We start from the raw sequence: 22,249 nt of genomic DNA, 5'->3' as shown, positions 1-22,249 counted from the left end.
TTTTCATTAAAAAAAAAACAAACAAACAAAACCCAAAACAACAAAGTTTCATCCTTCTCAAAACACAAGAGACTACCTGCCGTACTAAACCATTTCTAAGGGCCTTTACTCATCTGTTGGGTTTTTTTCAGTCTTTACAGTGACATCTCTACCTATACCAGAGTTGGTGTCTAGCTTCACATCATTTAATTCCTCTTTTAATCAAGGCAATCTGAATGTATTTTCTTTAACCTATATCAATTAATGACTCTTTGAAGGACTGACAGCAATTTTTTTTACACTTAATCCCAAAAGAAAGTATTATACTTTGAAGAAGCAAAAATCCCACATGTGGGAGTTCTTTCTGTTGGAAGGGCAAGCTTCTCAGAACCACAGAAAACATCTGGTTGGAAGACACCTCAAAGATCAGCAAGTCCAACTGTTGACACAGTTTAGGGTCAATCCTAAAACACGTTCCTAAGCACCAGGTCTACACGCTGCTTAAACACCTTGTGAAAGGTGCTGAACTGAAATGTCTGGGTTGCTAAATCAAAAGGTATACAGCACAGCACCAGTAGCACTTGCCTCTTCATGTGGTGCTGTCAGTACATTTCAGCTTTGACTTGGCAATAGTATATTGAAATTGCTATTTGTAGGCTGAGAGAGGAAAATCTCCAAATCTGTCTTGCCGCAGATATGGGTGCTAACCAGGCACACTACAGCTCAAGACTTCTGACCTGACAAGGAACAAACTTCATGACTTCAACTAGCAATGAATTGTGCAAGAACTGATAGGGAGCAGAGGACAGAGACCAAATCAGCATCAATTACATGAAAGAGGCAATTACATGGAGCAGGAGGAGAGGCCAATTAAAGCTGAAAAACAGCCACAAGGCTGACTGCACATACTCAGGTAATGGAGGTCAGCCTTCCTGACCCGGCCAACTATAAAGCACAAATTTTAAATAACCAGTAAAGAGCCCAGAGTAATTTGCAGGTTGGAGGTCACAATGCATACTCAGGGCTGTACTATTTCCACCATGCAGTTGCATTATGGGATGGTTCTGCAGGCTTTTTTCCTTCATAGGTAGGAGGTTGCACCATCACCAATCAAGACCTGTGTACAAGCACTTGTCTGCTGTTGCTGTACCCCGAGTGATGGGCCCTAAATGCAAGCTGCCCCCAGAACACAGGTGCTTGAACACTCCCACTGAACCTCAGATGACAGGAACAACACAGGTAATTGCTAGTATGGAGACGGTCTGATCAGGAAAAGCGTCAGGAGAACATTTGTATGAATGAGGCTGAGGGAGCTGGGATTGTTTAGCCTGGAGAAGAGGAGGCTCAGGGGTGACCTCATTGCCCTCTACAACTACCTGAAGGGTAGTTGTAGCCAGGAAGGGGTTGGCCTCTTCTCCCAGGCAACCAGCACCAGAACAAGGGGACACAGTCTCAAGCTGCACCAGGGGAGGTTTAGACTCGAGGTGAGGAGGAAGTTCTTCACCGAGCGAGTTGTTCATCATTGGAACGGGTTGCCCAGGGAGGTGGTTGAGTCATCGTCCCTGGAGGCGTTCAAGAGGAGATTGGACCTGGCACTTGGAGCCATGGTCTAGTCATGGGGTCTGTGTTGATAGGTTGGACACAATGATCCTCGAGGTCCTTTCCAACCTAAGTTATACTGTGATACTGTGATACTGTTTGTTCTTTATTCTAGAAATATTTGTATCTAATGTAAGCATCAAAGTAATGATCCTTCATCACAAAACTGTTTTTAAACTTTGAGGAAGCTGCAACACAGATATTATAACAAGATGACTTTTCTCATCTTTTAACCACATTCAGAACTGTAGAATTTCTCATAGCACATAAATATGGAACAAGGTTTTCAAACTGAAGATAGCCATCAAAGATCAAAAGTACCTCTGTTAGAAAGAAAAGGCAGTTTAGTTTGCCAGCGATCCTTGAAAAGCCCTCTAATGAAAGAAATTCCAATTTGATTTAGTACCGTAACAAATCACAGCACGATTGCATTTGAACAAGATAGCATCTCTGGTAGTTACAGCTTCCAGTGTGCAAATCAAAACTGTCCTGACAGCAGCCCCTAATTTAAAAATAATTACACAGAACTCACTAGGAGCTTTTGTTAAGAACTGCTTTCCTGAAAGCCGTGCTCAGAATTGCACGTCCTTTAGAACCATAAATTGAAAAGGAGCAGAAAATATTATTTTGTTTAGAAAAAGATCCTGTTCATTTACATCTCTGTAAAACACAAGCTAATGAGTTACTTTGTTTCATACCCTAAACATGACTTGAACAGTTCTTAAAAGAGTTTCAGTTGTAGGGATCAAAAATCATTGGTTGTGGCACAGACAAAATGGTAAATCTTGTGGATGCAAAATGTTTTAGAAGAAAGCTTCCTAGAATACACTGTAGAATGGGACAAGAGCTGTCAGTGGAAGGATGTCAAAGAAGGTGATTTTAATGAGCAAGCTAAAAACCCTTACTCCTTCTTGCCCCCTATCCTTCATACTATGCTTTTTAGCAGCTATGAATTTCTATGATGCTACATTCAATGCTCATATGCTGACAGTAACAAGCAAAACTGGAAGATAAAATATTCAGACATAAGGCCAGGAAATCTTCCACTCCCTTTTTAGCTCAGTAAACTTGGATCAGGCACCGTGAAAGTCACAATAAGAACAGGCAGTTTACAGAAACACAGGGAAGAAGACAGAAAGATCAATTCAAAAGTAGGTGGCCTTATGTCTGAAAGATGCAGCACTGACCACCAGCATGCACAGCCTAAATTTCAACAAGCTGATCATACTTGGAGCAGTCAACACATGGAGGTTACAAAGTTTAATAAACACATAAATTTTGGTAATTAATTAATAATATTGTGATATTTTATTTTTATTTACTATTTAATTTCTTTATTATTACTGAATTGCAATATTAAGTCTTTTAGCAGTGAGGAGAGAAGAGATAAAGTCCTGGAATACTATAGCAATACTAAACTCTTTATAATGCCTTTCTGGCTGTTGAACCTTGATGATTTCATAGCATCATAAAATGGTTCGTGTTGGAAAGGCCCTTTAAAGGTCACCTAGTCCAACCCTGTCTGCAACGAGCTGAGACATCTTTAACTAGATTAGGTTGCTTCTAGCCCTGCCCAAACTGGCCTTGAGTGTTTCCAGAGACAGGACATCTACCACCTCTCTGGGCAACCTCTGCCAGTGTTTTGCCACCCATATAATAATTTTTCTTCTTCTTTATATCTAGGGTGAATCTACCCTCATTTTGTTTAAAACTGTTATCCCTTGTCCTGCTACCAATTCTCCCTACTAAAAACTGTGTTCCTATCTTTCTTGTAGGTAACTGAAAGCCCACAATAAGGTCTCCTCTGAGCCTTCTCTTCTCCAGACTCAGATCCCAAACTCTTTCAGCCTGTCCTCACAGGAGAGGTGTCTCACCCTCTCTGATGATTTTTGTGGTCCTCTTCTGGATTTGGTCCAACATGTTGACCTGCAAATATGCTGACAGTGTACTTATTCCTACTGTCTGTCATTGGTGAAGATATTAAATAGCACTGATTCCAGTGTGGAGCTCTGAGGGACACCACTTGTCACCATTTTCCATCTGGGCATTGAGCAATTGACCACTACCATCTGGATGTAACCTTCCAATCAATTCCATAGATTGCATTGGGTTGGAAGTGACATGTAATGGTCATATAGTTCTTACCCCCCTGCAGTAATCATAGACATCCCCAACTAATGTCTCAGAGCCCCATCAACGTGACCTTGAAGGTCTCCAGGGATGGGGCCTCCACCACCTCCCTGGGCAATCTGTTACAGTGTCCCATCAGCCTCACAGTAAAGAAGTCGTTCATCATTTCCAATCCAAATCTACCCTTCAGTAGTTTAAAACCATTGTCCCTTGTCTTACTGCTACCTGCCTTTGCAAATAGTCCTTCCCCAGCTTCCTTGTAGCCCCCCTTCAGGTGCTTGAAGGCTGCTAGAAGGTCTCCCTGGAGCCTTCTCTTCTCCAGGCTGAACAACCCCAACTCTCTCTAGGGGGGATGCTCCCACACTCCAACCATTTTTGTTGCCCTCCTCTGGACCTGCTCCATCAGGTCCATGTCCTTCTTGTATTGAGGGCCCCAGAGCCAAACACAGTACTCCAGGTGACATCTCACCAGAGTAGAGTGGCTCAATCTCCTGTCCATGCTTCTTTTGATGCAGCCCAGGAAGCAACTGGCCACTTAGGCTGCAAGTGCACATTGTTGGCTGATGTCCAGCTTCTCATCCCCCAGTGCCCCCAGGTACTTTTCCAAAGGGCTGGTCTCTATCACATCATCCTCCTGTCCCTTTCCACAGGGCTGGTCTCTATCACATCATCCCCCAGCCTGTATTGATAATGAGGATTGTACTGTTCTGATAATTTCTTACATGTGACCCACAGTCTTTTTTTTTTTGTTAATCAATTAAAAATTGTGAAAATCAGAGTACATGAGGATGTTATCTGAGAGAATGGTATCCTTAAGGAGATCAGCTGAGGAAGATACAGGCACACTGCATTTCACAATGAATTCCATCACTGTAGGAAGCAAAATTCCATTACTGAAGCAATTTCACTTTTGTTTTGCATTGTGGGAAAATACCAAAACAGTGGCTGGCTGCTTATCAGCAAATGTATTCAACATTTCTAAGAAATGGTGCAAATCTCATCAACATGCTTGAAGCTGACAGTAAACATAGGTCAGATTAAAAAACTATGACAAACACCAGTCAGCTGTACGTCCAGTGCTTTCCCCCTGTGTAGCAGTACCTTGACTTTTCCATTATTGTGGCAAAGAATACCTCGCTGTTTGCAACAAGGTTTTGCATTTCAGCTTTATTACAGGAACTCTCAACCAGCCCTCAGAAACACTCAATATAAGGAAGCTGATTAAGCAAACAAAACACTCTTTATGAGGAATTCTCAAACTAATACTTTCACATTTCAAATGGATTGTAGATCTAACATGAAAGACCCCCTTTCTTTGTGACTTGTTTTTTTTTTCTCTTCCTTTTGACAATGAGAATAAAACAAGTTGCTTTGAACAAGTGGAGAATAAAAGACTCAAAACCATTTGTAGCAGAAACCTTTGACCAGTTGATTTTGTATAGCTATACAATAAAGAATTTCCAGCAGATTTGAAAGATCATGTATTTTTACAGACCTAAAGCACTCAGTTGTTAGTTTGCTAGTGCTCCTCACCGAGTCTGTTGAAGACAGACTTATAAGCCATTACTATCCGTGTATACACTTCCATGCATCACTGCTACTTAGTCTATGCTCCAAAGAAACACAGCTTACTCTTCCAAGTAGTAGTGTAAACTGCAGAAGACTCTTTCCCCTGTTCTCCACTTCCAAATCCTTTCAATCCAGTTAAAATCTGTCTTTTCTTTCCTTTACATAGTTCTGTTCTAATTTTCCTTCATTTCCTAGTAATCCAAGAAAATAAGACAGAGGAGATGGGAAGGAGAAGGAAAACAATATGGAAGCTCCTTGCCTAACCAAGTATGTAGTCATATATTAGTATTTTTGTTTTCTCCAGTGATTTGGAGAAATTGTAATTCCTTTGGTACATAGGATTCAAGCTTTAAAAAAGCATTAAAATAGGACTCAACACATAGAGAATATTCCTCATAGAGAACTAGTTTTATGAAAGGTCAAAATTCAGGGTGTCTGTTGCAGAATACTGCTTAAACATATTTTGTGTAACTAAAATATCCAGGCAATACTACTTTCAGTAATTAAAATTACATATTTCTAGATTCTTGGAAATCAGAACAGTAAACAATAGCAGGTGTTAAATTTAGGCTGTACTTCATACAGGGTAAAGAAGATTGGAAAAACTTATACCACTGCTTGTGGGAGAAAAATGCTTAAGTGTGTCAGACATATTTCTTTTCCTAGAATCAACACTCTCTACTAAGTCCAAGCTCACTGACAGAGAACAGATTCCATAGCTTTCTTTACATTTTTGCTCACCATTCTAAGCTTTGAAAGAAGGAATATGTTTCTAGTCAAAATAACATCATTGGAAAATGCATGTTATCACCAGGATAGCATTTTGTGAGATCATTTGTATAAAAAGACAAAGATTCTAGTTCTAGTTTCATTTTAAAAGCTTCTACAAATAGAAAGTAGGAAAGAATAGAAAGCATGTACTTGCACATGAAAAGAATGAAAGACCATTTAATAATCCCAATGAAGGAGTGCTGAGTATATTCAGAATCTTTCAAAGACAGGATTCTGACGAGATTAAACTGGACAGCTAAAGGACAGCTAACAAAGTTAAAAGATGACAAATGCAAAGCAATGCAGGTGCCAAGGTAAAAATCCTGCTATTTTTCTTAAATAAAGCATATGCAAGCTTAACGTTTGAAAATGCAGAAGCACTGCAACATCCTGGGCAGCTCATTCTAGCTGCTGAATGTGCAGAAATTGCAAGAAAAAAAGATGACCTAACATTGAGAAACAAAATGCAGTTTTTATTTTTCACAAATAAATTATGAAACTTCCATTAGAGAACCCAATACTGAGGTATGCAGTTACTTGGATGGAAAAAGCAGAATCCATACATTTTGATCCATTTATTCAGATCCATATATTTTTTTCTAACTAAAAAACTGAGCCTGTACAATTCTTTGAAACTGAGCTGAGAAGCTCCTGCAGCAGTTAATAACACAGTGCTCTGCTATGACATGTGTTTTTTCACAGTTTAGCACACCATATTATTTCCTAGTATCATAGTATCATGCAGGATTGGAAGGGACCACAAGGATCATCTAGCTCCAACTCCCCTGCCATGGGCAGGGACACCTCACACTAGATCAGGCTGGCCACAGCCTCATCCAGCCTGCTCTTAAACACCTCCAGGGACGGGGCCTCGACCACCCCCCTGGACAACCCATTCCAGGGTTTCACAACTGGAAAGCAAGGGGATACAAGAGCTACTTATAGAACTTAGAAAATTTTATAACACAGAGCAGAAGGTCACTAAATTACAGATAAACTGAGAAAGATTTCTTAAAGGGAGCTGTAGAGTGCTCAGTAAAACTGTTCCCATTGTTGTGAGCCATAATATTTGCAATGCTCATTCAATGCAAATTACAAATGCAGTAGTAATACAACAAATAAGCCCTAGCTAATAAGCCATAAAATTTCAACTTAATGCTTCTATTAAACACACATATATAATCTACCTTCAAATTAAATAGCACTTGACTCATTAATTTTATTGTGCTCAATACTGAAGTCACACCAGCAGACTATTTTGACAATAATGCTAAAACTATTTTATTGACTTGTTCTGTGTATGTGTTCTGTGCATGTTTAAGTAATTAGTAGTACTGATCAAGGCTGCAGAAAGACAGATGTTTATCTGGCAGTAAGAACATAAGAGTGAATTCTCAGCTGTCAACTTCCCAGCAGAAGCTCAAGCAAAATACACATCCACAGCTAAAGCTGAGTCTCATTGTTGAGATTTAAATGTCTATTTAAGACCTCCTTGATTAGTGAAGTATTGAAGCTTAGCTATTCTTGTCTCAGAATTTTAATTTACTTCTAATATAGGTACACTGGAATGTGAAGACAGATCTTTGTAAGGTGGCAGACTCTACTAAAAATCTGCAAGTCACAAGTACGATTTACCTTTGAGAGAGTCAAGGCATTGTGTGGACTTAGCTGAAACTAAGATGCGAGTTCCTCCCTGCAACATTTCTAAGCAACAACACGCCACCACATTCAAGCCAAACTAGTTTGCTTGCAAGAATGCTTTTTCTTTAAAGAGACATTTGCCTTATAAATTCCAACAATCCATTAACTTTCAAAAAAATTTCCTTTCAAAGACAGAACTGCAGATATTACTGCAATCTTCTTCACATTCACACAATCTTTCTACCTTTCTTAGCATCTGTTAAGTATTTGCATATTTTGTCATGCATGCATACAGTATAATCAAAATAGCATCTCTACATTCCCATCGTTGTGCATTTCTGATATTTTCATTCTCTGCATTTGAGAGACAAATCTCACAAAATCAGAAGCTGTACAGAAAAATTCTCTGAATCCCTATTTAGAAAGCTACCAGCTCCGAAGAACATAATGTTCTGCTGGTTATCTCTTTCTCTGCACAGTGCTCAGCAGTCTTGTATTCAGTCATTTTCAGTGAAGTCGGATGCCAGCTCTCAAAATAGGCTGCAATGGCTGTATGCCATTTTGAGGCAGTAATTGTATAATGTACAATTCAATGGGGCCTCCAACTATCTGAAGAAAACTAACATAAAAGTCTCTGGAAAAGTTTAAGAAGTTTTAGAATAGGGTATTCATCTAGAAAATATCTGAACATTTTCTTTTGCTACTTATTTAGAGGTATTTTTCTTTTTAACTTACCAGGCATTATAATATTGGAAAAACCTAGCTTCCTTGTTATGGATACTCCATGGGTAAACATGGATGTATACTCTCTCCTGATTTGTTCTATGTCTCCATGAAGCAACTGAAGAGAAACTGCCAGACCTAAAAATGAAGAAAAGCACAAGAATAAATAAGATGTTTCAGCAGATTATAGTCAAGTATATATGCATTCCTGAGAATGGAGAACATTTGGAGGAAGTTCAATAACACCAAGTCAACCCACCTCAATTTTTTAGAAAATGTATTTGGGAAGGGTGCCAACATCCACAAATCAATAAAGACCTGAAAACAACTGCTATGAAAAAGCATTAGTAAATTTATTACTGCTGTGTAACAACTATGAGGAGATGTCAGATCAAAATTAACTCAAAAGGGACAAACTGAGGCCTTGACTGGAAAAAGAACAGGGAAAATAGCAAATATTACTGATGGATATTTCTCTGAGCTGATATCATTTCAAATTTTCACTTAACAATATGCTGCCTTCATTGGCATGCAAGAAGAACTGCTAAAACAATGGTCCCTACCTATAGGAGAAAGTCTCATTGATGTAATGTTATACAATTTATTAACCCTAAACATGAACAAATAAACTCTAATAAACCAATATAGCATAACCAGTACATTTTTCTTAAGGACAGTGATTTTATAGTGACTGAAATTACAACATAGGATAGGATAGGATAGGATAGGATAGGATAGGATAGGATAGGATAGGATAGGATAGGATAGGATAGGATAGGATAGGATAGGATAGGATAGACCAGGTTGGAGGAGACCTTCAAGATCATCACATCCAGCCCATCACTCAACACCATCTAATCAACCAACCATGCAACCAAGCACCCCATCTAGTCCCCTCCTAAACACCTCCAGTGATGGCAACTCCACCACCTCCCCAGGCAGCCCATTCCAATGGGCAATCACTCTCTCTATGAAGAATTTCTTCCTAACATCCAGCCTAAACCTCCCCTGGCACAGCTTGAGACTGTGTCCTCTTGTTCTGGTGCTGGTTGCCTGGTTGAAGAGACCAACCCCCACCTGGCTACAACCTCCCTTCAGGTAGTTGTAGACAGCAAGAAGGTCTCCCCTGAGCCTCCTCTTCTCCATTTTTCAATGTTCATCACATTTAATCAATCATTCTCTTTTCTATGTGTGACAGATTTTGCAAAATGCAAAGATAGCCATATACAGCAATTTCCCAGTATTTATTGCTGTAGAATCAAGGAAGAATAGCTTCATCTGCTACATGCACACTACACAAATAAAGTGCAAACAACATCATTACAACTGAGATTAACAAAAACAACATGCATGTCCTTTGGTTATTTCAGATATAATGAGAGGCAAGTATCAGGATGATACAGCTTGTAAAGATAATCTTCTCTGACCTTCAATACTGCTACAGCATATCATGTGTCAACATACAGATCAAGGAGAAGATAAGAGCAAACTCTTCATATAGATTGAACAACTGGAGACAAACAGACAACACAGGAAAGTCGTAACTAACTTTAGATCAAGCTTAAGTAAATAATATGCATGTACAAACTGAACAAGGTCATTGGTCCTTTGGACTTTGGAACAAATCTCCCCATCAGCTAAGTTATTATTTAACAGAATAAAAGTACTTGAAGTTTGATGGTTCTTAAATCAGACCTATACTAGGAGATACTAGCAGTCCAGCCCACTCCATTAAAGAGATCAGAGATCTAATTAGCATGACAACTTTTGCCTTTTTCCTCAAATCTGCTCTCTACATTTGATTATTTTGACAGCTCCAGATATCATGGTACTCTGACCAGATTTCCATTTTCTTATGAAAAACAGCTCACCCACACTTCTCCAACGAAGTACACAAACAAATTTTACATGGAAAAAACTTGCAGTGAAGTCCATTCTATTTTAAGGACTGCATTTTAATTCAATGTTATTCGTTATTTTCGTAATGGGAATATGTTCTGTGGTTATCCAGTTGACAATTGGTAGGAATTAATGACAATTATTACTGATGTTGTGGCAGTTCTAGGCTATGCCTTTAAAAGTTAGCTGCAGATTTTCGAGCAGAAGAGTGGAGAAGTATAAACAATTCGCAGTTGGGTGTAAAAAGGAAAACAAAAGATTATTCTACATGAATTTCATTGGCCAGATGTGTGAAGGGGACCCTTAGCAGTCTCGATTCCCACATTCATTCCTTTCCCTTCTCTCCGGCAGCTGCTTCTGCTCTGCTCAGCTGGGAGAACCTTATCACCACTGACCTTGAGATAAGAACACTAACGACACTTTGAGCTAACAGCACTCCTAACTTCTCTTTCCTTCTAATTAAACATAGAAAGGGGGAGGGGGTGTGTGTGTGTGTGGTGGTTAGTGGAGAACTGGAGCAGTTACCCCCGCTCCTTTTGAGATCCCTTTAGGGGTTCAGGGGGGTTCCATGCTGTTTTCTGATTGTAAATACCTGTATAGTACTGTAAATACTGTATATTTGTACATATTAATTGCAGTCCATTGTAGAGTGTAGTTATTGCTTGTAAATATAGCTTACATTTGCTTTCCCAACTGAGTGAGCTGAGCTTTTGTTGATATGGTGTTAAATTCCAAAACCATTACGGATGTAAATGTTGAAACAAATCACACTGTGGCCAGCTGATAGTATGGGAAATTGGTAAGAAGTCATACAGGTAAAATGCAGACTATTAGAGCAGGGAACAATTTTTTCATTGCTGAATGGGAAGAGCAAAAGTTGAAGACCTCAAATCCAATTAGTATGGCAGGGTTGGAGTTTTGGGTGTGTCTGTGTACAAATCTCACAGATTTCCTTGAGAATTGTATTTAGCTTAAAAATTAGGTAAGCATCAAAAAACTCCAGTGGCAAAACAGCTTTAATTTGAGAAACAACCTGCCTGCAAAGGTTCCAAGGCAAGAAACATCATTCATTCGTTGTTAGAAAATGGAATAATTTTTTAATGCACAAGCACCAAGAAAATCTCCCAGTGAACACACTTCGACCACGGTTTAGTCATTTTATGTATAGTTTAAATACATCTTCAGAATATAAATGGTATTCATCTGCCAATGCTTGAGAATACTGAAGAGCACTGCATTCATGAAAGCAAAGTTCCCTAATGTTATACAGCATAAACAATACAACAGGGAAAAAGAAAAACTAAACCAGAATGGAAACACAGCAAAGATGCTCAGGGAAGGAAGTCTGAAGAGCCTGCAAAAAAAACATGGTTTCAAGATAGCAGTCTTGCCACTGATATATAGCTGCTCTTATCCCCACTTAAGTGCTCTGATTGCTCTCTCAAAGCTCCACTAGCTTTGGAAGGAAACTAGGGCCCATTGCATTAAGGACTTAAACTGAGATGATGTATACTATTACTGAGGTATGACACTCCAGTTACAGAAACAGTTGCTTGAATTCCCACTGACTTGCATTCAGAAACAAACTGCCCCTTTCAGGTCTTAAGTTTAATAGTTTCAACCATGGTGACCAAATTTTCAGCACCCCAAGTCCTTTCCTACGAGGAGCTGAATTTTGCCTGTTTCTTTCTCCTTTCTCTCTAGGCTCCTCTTGGAGTAATTTTTTTTGTTTGATTTTGGGCTTTACACCTTGCTATTTCTTCAGTGATCTGAAAGGTCCCATTAAACCTTCATTCATCATATGTGTGTTACATATATGACACATACCTGTTCTTTGTTCTCTCTGTTTCTCCTAAATCTGGTTATATTATGCTCTCACAGTCACTATTTGATAGCCAGCAATTGGTCCCTGGTGAGCTGTTGATAGATCTGGAGCCTCTGGTATCATCCCATGCCAGTACTTTCAAGGCCTCAGTTATGGTCACATGTCTTTACTCTTCTGTGTTCCATTTTAATCCAGAGTTACAGAGAGATAACTCTACACAGAGTAACTTCATGTTATAACTGTCTATTTAAATAGCAAAGTAGGTTACACTGTACAATTGTACAAAGCTAAACAAAAGCTAAAATAAAGTACCTATAATTTCTTATTTTGTCATTAGAGAAATGGTTTTATGGGTCAGAACGAATCTCCAGGCAGGCTAAGAGAGCTGCAGTCAACCAAAGCCATACAGGTAATGAGGTGTGTGTTGTCAGCTAAACACAAAGCCTGTAGCCAGTTACAAGCCACAGCAGTTCCATGTTTATGGGTCTAATAAAATACAATACACTTATCAAAGAAACTAGACACTCATCATGGCTGAGGAACCATCCATCTGAAATAAAAGTCATGGGGAAGAGGTACTTTAGAAAGACAGAATGCTTCACATTGGTACCTTGTATAAAGTTTGTATCATTACTATGAATCAAGTTCCCTGACTATTAATTAGAATTAGCTAACATAATTTAAAACATACTGATATGATACAGGAAAACTCAGATTTTCAGAAGGTTGTACATTTGACTGATGTGAAGATGGAGTCCCTCAGACAAAGCGGAATGAAAAAGAAACTACTAGTTGAAAGACACTCTCTTCCTCATCATAAAGTAATCCACATTTTGCATACTGTAACAATCTGAAAGCCACTGAACATAGTTTACAATTGATTAAAGCTGTCTCTGTGGAGAAGAAATGAAGGAGTGGAGGGGAATTGTTATGCCTCCTAGAAAGGAGCCATATGATGAGTAATGAGACTGGGTCAAGATGGAGTAGGTTTCCAAGGAATTTGGTCAGCCAGCAGACTGGGAGAAACGAAGAAAAAGCTCCAGGAAAAGGAATGCAATAAAAAGAATGCAGAAATGCAGAGATATTCTTCTTGTATATGGAGACAGAAAATTAATTTATTTATTTTATTATCATTTATAATTGATTATTTGTCCTAAGGAAACAGGAATACATTTTCTGTCATACAACAAAGGTAATATCCTTTTCTTGCAATTTATTCCACTCTGATGATGTATGCCAAGAACGGTTTTCTCATTTCATTTCATGCACTAGACAAGAAAATTATCAGCTTAAAAAAAAAACACAAAAAAAAATTAGAGCATTCCTCAAGGAACAGCTGTGCACAGACAAAGCAAACCAGAAAACTGCAACCACACACTGCATCTGGCTGTGGTCGATAAGATCGTTATACCGTCTATAACACCTCGAATCTATGCAAAACTTCGTAACTCTATGTTTTTAATTTCTAGAATATTATAAGCTAAAACATAACAATGAAAATGATTATCCAGTCTCTGAAAAACTGGCACACTGTCTTTAGTTAGGTACACAGTGTGGCTTTGTCTTCTTGGGAAAAAAAAAAATTCAATTACTGCCCTAGCAGTAATTAAAACCACTTTTGTTAGCTACTGTTCTCTATTTACTCCAGTTTTGAAAATATTACTGCAAAACTCTGTGTAGCATTGCAAGCTGATCTGCATTCATTTCTTTTGCAAGGACATGAAATGTCTCACAATGAGCACATACCATACCTCACCATAGATTATCATTTAGACAAAAGAGAACAGAAAAAATGGAAAAGTTACTGAATAAGCATTCCAGATTTTTGCTAGATCTGTTATTTTACCTTAAACCAGCTTATATATTGCATTATTGATCTCTGCTTTTAATTGCAACAAAAGGAAACTGTTCATTAAGCTTCTAGAGCACTTATTTGCATCTGAGCTTCTGGGGGGAGGGGAAAGCATTTACATTCAGCTTCTATCTACTGGCAGCAGAGAATCCTAGATCATATTAAGAAGAAAATGCCTAGCAGCTGCTTGGGAAGCTGATAGGGAAAAATCCTCAGACAGAATGCTGTACAGTACTGTTTGCATTTTAAGAAAGGTAATAAAATAAGGCAAGGCATCTGTCCAAATAAAGCTGCTGGGTGTATTTTGAAAGCATACAGGTGTTCCCACTTATGGTATCATTTAAATTGTCCAAATTGTCACTGCAAAGATAAAACCAAAAGATTTCCACACTGTTATTGGCAAATGATTTATTGATTTAATATGAAAAATCATGGTATACATCTGACCTAATTTATTTGACCCCAGCAGAAAAAGTAAAAACTATTAAAAAAAAATTAATTCTGCTTGCCAGGGTTAAAGGGCTTATAAAAACCTCACTGCTAAGGCATAATCCAACTCCAAGACAGAACTATGACCCAGCTATTCTCATTATCTACCCTCACCTAGGAATTTCTATGTTTAAATTGGGCCCCAGCAATTGTGCCAAGAGGAATAGGGAAGTGGTAGTTTCCCTGTACTTGACATGGGCGAGGCTGCACCTTGAATTATGTGCTTGGTTTTGGACCCCTCATTGGAAGAAAGATATTGAGCTGCTGGAGCAGGTCCAGAGAAGGGCAAAGCTACTGAAGGGTCTAGAGCCCAAATCTTACAAGCAGCAGATGAGGGAACTGGGATTGTTTAGTCTGGAGAAAAGGAGACTTAGAGGAGACTGTATTGCTCTCTACAACTACCTGAGAAGAGGTTGTCATGAGGTATGTGTTGGTCTCTTGAAACTAGCAAGCAATAGGACAAAAGAAAACAGTCTCAAGTTGTGCCAGGGGAGGTTTAAACTGGACATGAGGAAAAAAAAACATTTCACCAAACTGGATGTCAACCATTGGAGCAGGCTGCCCAGGGACGTGGTTGAGTCACCATCCATAGAGGCATTAAAAAGACTTGTAGATGTGGTACCTGGAGTGCATGGGTTTAGTATCACTAAGGTTGGAAGAGACCTCAAAGACCATCGAGTCCAACCTGTCACCACAGACCTCATGACTAGAGCAGGGAGGACACTACTGCCCACTGCAGGCTTGAACTCACAACCTTCACCATTAAGGGTCTTATGCACTACCAACTGAGTGGACTTGGATGTTAGGTTAAAGGTTGGACTCAGTCATCTTAGGAGGGTTTTCTAACCTAAATGATTCAGTACTGAGATGAATGTTAAGTTATAGCTTCTAGTGGATGTAAGAAGTCCTTGACACTATCACAACAGCACACTTTTTATTCTTTAAAAACAAGTTTTTTAGCAACAAAGAGCACAGTATGAATTTAATTTTATGACAGCCCTCATCTCCAGCAGAGTCTACAAGTCACACTATATGAAGGACACTTAGAGGTAACTACATCAAAAATCTACACTATGGTAATCAGAATTTTGACTGAAAACAGCACAAACTTGAACTGCTGTGAAAATGTAAAAAAATTTACATCTGACTGGCCTGTAAATCTGCCACCTTTAAGAGTTAATACATTTCCCCAAAGCTACCACAATATTGCATGCTAGATTAGGCTACAAATGTTAGAGATCTGAATTTGGGAAACTGGACTGCTGAACAACATAATACATCCAATAAAAAGTACTTGAAAAACTAAGGTTCTACAAATCCTTGCCTAAAACACTGCTCTAAACCTGTTTTTTATTAATATCAAAGTTCTTATTCAGGGTAAAATAATCATGAATAATATATGTGCTAAATTCTCTGTGTATTTAAACTTTCAGCTTTAGCACTTGTTGAGAACAAAAAGAAGTGCCTTAATTTATTGTGTACTTCATGTATCAACATTATTCTTCCTTTAAATGCGTTTCAAATAACAGCCCACAGTGACAACTAATTCTTAAACCCATCAAAATGAAATACATATAATCACCTTGTCACAAAAAGGAACAAAAATTAAACCTGACAGACTGTTTAATTACCCTAGTTCTATGACAGTTTATGAAATGCACTGCTTTTTAAATGTTAGTGATGTGTAGACACAAAAAACCCTGCTGAGAGAAGACAAACACCAGAGAACTTCTCTGTGATTAATCATATGTCCAAGAGTTACCTAAAAGTTCAGTACTTCACGTACATGCTACCATTTGTGCTCACCTTCCTCCTCATTTTCTACTAGCTATTGCTCCACTGAATTCTCCACTGTAAGCTTCCTCCTCCTTTTTGTAGTTAACAGCTATAGCTACCCACATCAGGGAATACACATTTTACTTCCCATCCACTATTTCTCACATTGATTCACAGGAAAAAGCTCTCCGTGCAACAACTCTGGGTAATACTGTGAACTGCTGGGGCAGTGTTGCGCAAACATAAGTCACACTACTTCTAGCTGCAAAATACTCTAAGTTAACCACAGCTCTATTCCTAGAAGTACTGTTTCCTAAAAGTAAACTTATACTGAGATATCAATTCCCTGATGTATTTGGTCTTGTGCAGCTTTTCACGATACAAAGTGAAGAAAAATTATACCTCGCAGTAATCTAACTTCATAAGGTTTCTGCCACTTCTCTACTGCAAGGTAAATGATGGCTCTTAATAGGCTTCCCCCTCTGAATCAAGGAATTTTCAAATCAAAACGTACTTTTTGTGAAATAGGAGATGAAACAGGCAAAGTACATGGTTTTCCACCTATTTTTTTAAAATGTCTCAGTGTTTGACAGTAACCATGGAAAGGAGACATTATCAGAGTGTCAAGAGGCTGTTGGATGCAGGTAAATAGGTGTGGGGAGAAACATTGCCCCAAAGCACATACCAGTTTCTATCCAACTGCCTCTGTTGCCATACTAGTCTCAGAATGTGTGTCTTGCCAGATGAGTTCATGCACTGGAATGTTTTACCTTGTGCCTTCTCTGACCAAGTCTTATATAAGACTTACAGGACCATTAAGCTAGACTGAGACTTAGTGCCAACTGATACACACTGGGGAAAAATAACCCACACAGGTAAGATAACAATAGTTCCCTAAAACCAAGGCTGTCTGCTTTATAAAACATACTTTAGTCTTTTAAAATGATAGCAGTGGAATTAAACTTGTTTTTGAATGATCAACCTCATTGAACATCAAAAATGTTAGATCCCACTTTGAAATTTGTTCCTCTTTGAACTGGTGTTGGACCACATAACCTGAGGACTCTTCCAATATAACTAACTGTATGGTTTGATGAATAACTTTTCCCCTAAGAAGATAGTTTGTCCTTCCACTTGATGGGATTCTTGGCAAACATTTGCCAACAACATGGGCTTTGAGTCCTTCATGAATCAATAAGGGCCATTATGCAGTTGCCCATTTATTGGCCAATCTTCTTTTGTTAGGTAGCATCATTGAATGATCCTCTGCATGTAGAGTTATAATAATAAGAAACCAAGTTTTGGACAGGTACCTGGAAACAAGTTTTAATTTATTACAGACAGTAATCTATTCATCTGAAAAATGTACTTGTACATCTTTCTCTTTTAAAGAAAGGAATAACAGTTTGTGGTTGACAGACTTAGGACAATCTGTTACAAACTAAACCACAACCTGTGTTTGTCTTAAAAACAGCCTCCCAATTCAGGTCTTGCCTCCACCATGTTAAAAAAAACAAACAAAAAAAAGAGTTCTTGCCAACTACTAAATGCAATATAGCAAAGTTTTACTTCATTCCTTTTATGATCTAAATGGTATCATGTATATTTATGTATTTAAAGTATTATTATAACAATGATTACTACATAACACTTGTGACCTAAACTGTAAATTAAATTCAACAAGGGCAAGTGTAGGGTCCTGTAGCTAAGGAGGAATAACCCCATGCATCAGTACAGGTTAGGGGTTGAACTGCTAACAGCTCCATTGATACAGACCTGGTAGACAAGTTAACCATAAGCCAGCAGTGTGAGCTTGTGGCCAAGAAGGCCAGTGGTATCTTGGGGTGCATTAAGAAGAGTGTGACCAGCAGGTTGAGGGAGGTACTCCTCCCCTTTTATCTGGCCTAGTGAGGCCACATCTGGAGTACTGAATCCAGTTCTGGGCTCTCCAGTTCAAGAGAGACTGGGAACTACTGGAGAGAATTCAAGAGGGCTACAAAGATGATTATGGAATTAGAGCATCTCTCTTAGGAAGAGGGGCTGAGACATCTGTGTCTGTTTATTCTGGAAAAGAGAGGACTGAAAGCGGATGTTATCACTGCTCATAAGTATCTAAAGGTCAAATGTCAATATGATGGACCCAGATTTTAAGTAATGTCCAGCACAGGACAAAGGGCAACAGGCACAAACTATAACATAGGAAGTTCCACCTAAACACAAGAAAAATCTTCTTTACTTTGAGGCTCACAAAGCACTGGAACAGGCTGTCCACAGAGGTTGTTAAAGTTTCCTCTGGAGACTTTCAAAACGTGCCTGGACAAGTTCACCTACAACCTGGTCTAGTAGGAGTGTTGGACTAGATGTTCCCCAGAGTTCCCTTTCAACCCTACCATTTCTGTACAAGAGCTGTACTTTGACCTCCTGTTCAACAGCTAAAAAATTAACACTGCCACTGCACTAAAACCAAAAACAACAAAAAATATGCTTAAACCAGGAGTAGCACAAGAAATCCCACCGTTTTGAATGTTTTCACTAAAGCTTGAGGCTTTATTAACGCTAAATTCAATGTATAATTAACAGTGTTTCCAGTCAAGTTGAAATGTAAGTTTGGCATTGCTACTACATCATACATCACACTGTGTTCAGTAAGCATGCAATTAGGTTACATCACTCTTGTCTAGTCCATCAAAACATTCCACGATAACAGCACATTTGCTATTTTCATGGAATATGCACAAGAGTCTAAAGCTAAAAAGCAGGAGATACATTTATAATGTCTTATATCAATGATGTAGTCTCTATAGGATTTGGAAGGATTTTCACCCCTTTGGCTGTAACAACTGAACAGCATGTGTATCCCTGTCTCAGCTCTCAAGAATTATTCCATCTGGTGCATACAGCTTTTCAAGACTTGTTACAAGGGAAGCCAAATTGGCATTTACACAGGAGCTTACACATGAGAATGTTAGGTATCTAAAGAAAAAGCATCTCCTTAAAACAAAATTTTTCTTCTCGAAAGAGGATGATGAAAAAGGAAGTTCTAGAACATTTTCCATCATTTTTTAATATGCTTTTTATAAGATAACTCACTGAGGAGAATATTCTCATCTAACAGGAGACCAAGGTTTAAATCTCTTCTCTGCAAGATTTGCTAAGAGGAGATGAATACAGATCACACTTAGGAAAACCATGTGCTACTTGGCAGGCTTTAGAGCCCCTTTCCCCACAGTAAAATGAATATTTTGTGATTGTATACAAAGTTGAATAGTTGCTGCAGGGAAGTCTGGGAAGCCAAGTGATTAGCATGCTCATCTGGGACATGTGAAACAGACTGAAAATCCTTTTCCAAATTAGAGTCTGAATCAAGACATTTTCTGTCTTTGAAAAATGTCTCAAACATTGCAGCAAATAATTTCTATGGCAAACTCATTGAATATGTATATATTCCTCGAAATAGCTTGGGCATGAGTCATCTCCAACTTTTTTTTCAGCCTAGCGCCCAAGCAGCTACATCTAGCTCACCCATATCCTGATAGCACAACTGTCCGGGGTGCATCCAGCTACTCACCTGTTCTCAGCTTCGAGCAGTGACAGAAAAGAAAGTTACCTGTGCCTAAGAAGGTACTTTGATGGTGTTGATGGTGTTTAAGAAGGGACTACAGAAACAATCATCACTGTTTAACTTGCTCACAGTTGTAAGCAAGTATTTTTTGCAGGCAAGAACCCTCTACTTTCAGAGCGCAAAGGACTGTTCCAATCACTAGACATAAAGCACTGCTGCAATTACTAGACCTTCCTCCCATCATCATGTGCTGTATTAAAAAAAAAAACATAATAATGCAACACTTCACTTTTTGAAAGTCTAAAGAGCTGGAGAAAAAAGAAAGCAAGTAGTGATGAAAGTGAGACTATAACTTAAATTCTTACAGAAGATGCGGCATAGGTATGTACAATTTAAGTAGTTTTCTCTGCTTTTAGTTGGTTTTGTATAGAATGGTGTTTAATGACAGCCAGATTTGGCCTTGCTCTCTTGCCTCTTGTCCAAAAAGGCACTTCAGCAAGTTGACTCACAGCACAGTAACTCCGTGGACACACAAAGCAGCTATTATACAATCAATAACAGTTTACAAGGTGCTTTGTGTAATAGTGCCTGCTTTATTAAAGAGAAAAGCAGTGCACATTCAATACAAACAGCTTATTCTAGTCCCAAGAAAGGTCCAGAATGTAGTTTCACAATCACACAGAAGAATAAAATCTGCAACCATGTCCCACATTGCAAATCCTACAAAGATTTTGACATTTGAAAGAGACCCAAGCTTTGATAAGAAAGCAATTACTTCGGTTAGGCTTCACTATTTAAAACATACCACGAGGGGATAAAGGAGGAGAGGAGTCAGTAACTATGCCTGTAGTATGCATTTCACTGATCTCTGGTCCTACAAGTAAATTTCCTGGTAATTTTCCTGGTTAGACTGAAGTAATTCAGTGTGACCACTACGCAGCAATATTATTTTTTCCTCATTTTAAAACAAACTAGTTTCTAATTAAAAAATATTGCATGAAGAAGATTTTACAGCCAGCTGCACTCCAGAGATTACTGAAATACGGTTTATTTAATACTTATGGAATAATTTAGATCTAATAGGACTTTTTCTACAAATATTACAAACTCAATGTAAGAAATAACAATGCAGCAAAGGCTGTATATTTTGGCCTTTGCAAGACCAGTTTGATCTCCTACACTTAGGGTATCAGGTGCCTTCCAGTAAGATGATACCCGACACCAGCGGTGAAAACTAATTGGAATGGCAACCTCATCCACTACCTGCTAGCTTCTGTTAGGCTGGTGTGACTGTTTTAGGCTGTGCCCTTAAGAAAGGGACAGTGCAGGAACACTCTGGCTGAATATTTTGAAAACAAAGATAGGTCTAAATGAATTTCATTGGTAGATTGGTAGAATGCAACTTGAAGTTTTAATTCAGTTTGAGTCTGTCTCTGCTCCAGTCTGTTCTGCCTTTCTAGCCTGTCTGCTTCTGAGCAACTAGCCGGACTTGACCTTGAGATAAGAAAACTAATCCCTGCATGCGCTTTTGAAGCCTAATAAAATTTCATCCTCATTTATTACCTTTTCTCTCTCTCTAGCCCTTTTTGGGAAAAAAAGGGAGGTAGGGGGAGAGAGGGGGTGCAGGGGGGGAGCCCTCCTCTGTCTGGAGGAGGGGGCATTGTTCTGTATTATTTTCTTTGCTGTGTATTTCTGTATATATTGTAAATACTGTATATATTGTGTATATATAGATTTGCATTTCATCTTGCTTGTAAATATAGCATATCCTTTGCTTCTCCGACTGAGCTAGCTGTGGTTTCTTTCTTTGTGGGGGAGGGAGAGATGAACCTCCTCTCACAACCACAGCTGGAAATTCAAGCCAGAAAACACACTCCAGCAAATGATCCTTAGTTATCCACGAGACTGAGGCCTATTCTTGCGCCCACTCAGAAGACAGAGGATAAAGATCTTATCCCAAGTAACTAGCGAAAGAACAAGAACCAATGGCCTCAAGTTGCACCAGGGGAGGTTTAGGTTGGATATTAGGAAAAACTTTTTCACTGAAAGGGTTGTCAGGCTTTGGAACAGGCTGCCCAAAGAGGTTGTTGAGTCACTATCCATGGATGTGTTTAAAAGCTATGTAAACATGGTGCTTGGGCATATGGCTTAGTGGTGGACTTGGTAGAGCAGGGTTAATGGTTGGACTCTATAATCTTGAAAGGCTGGAAAAAACTTTCAAGATCATGAATAGAATAGAATAGAATAGAATTAACCAGGTTGGAAGAGACTTTTGAGATATCAGGTCCAAACTATCATCTCAAAGGTCTCTTCCAACCTGGTTTATTCCACTTCTATTCTACTCTATGGATCCTCAAAGTTTTTTCCAACCTAAATGATTCTGTGATCTGTCCCCTATTCCTTTCTGGGCTGTATTAATAAGTGAAGCTCATAT

General features: G+C 38.8%; 1 protein-coding gene across 7 annotated transcripts in view; it reads right to left on the bottom strand.

The window, feature by feature from the left end:
- DOCK4 (dedicator of cytokinesis 4) overlaps nucleotides 1-22,249 on the bottom strand; it is a 257,655-nt gene that overhangs the window by 98,369 nt on the left and 137,037 nt on the right. For all 7 annotated transcript variants that reach the window (XM_068169979.1, XM_068169983.1, XM_068169990.1 and 4 more), the window contains exon 13: nucleotides 8,425-8,550. In XM_068169979.1, the coding sequence (XP_068026080.1) occupies nucleotides 8,425-8,550 (126 nt within the window). The remainder of the gene's footprint in view (nucleotides 1-8,424; nucleotides 8,551-22,249) is intronic.

This window comes from Melanerpes formicivorus, unplaced genomic scaffold (genome assembly GCF_026170545.1).
Source record: "Melanerpes formicivorus ecotype bairdi unplaced genomic scaffold, bMelFor1.0.p_v2 SCAF_3, whole genome shotgun sequence".
NCBI lineage: Eukaryota > Metazoa > Chordata > Aves > Piciformes > Picidae > Melanerpes > Melanerpes formicivorus.
The sequence above is the reverse complement of the archived record's forward strand: the minus strand, read 5'-3'. Positions and strand labels throughout refer to the sequence as shown.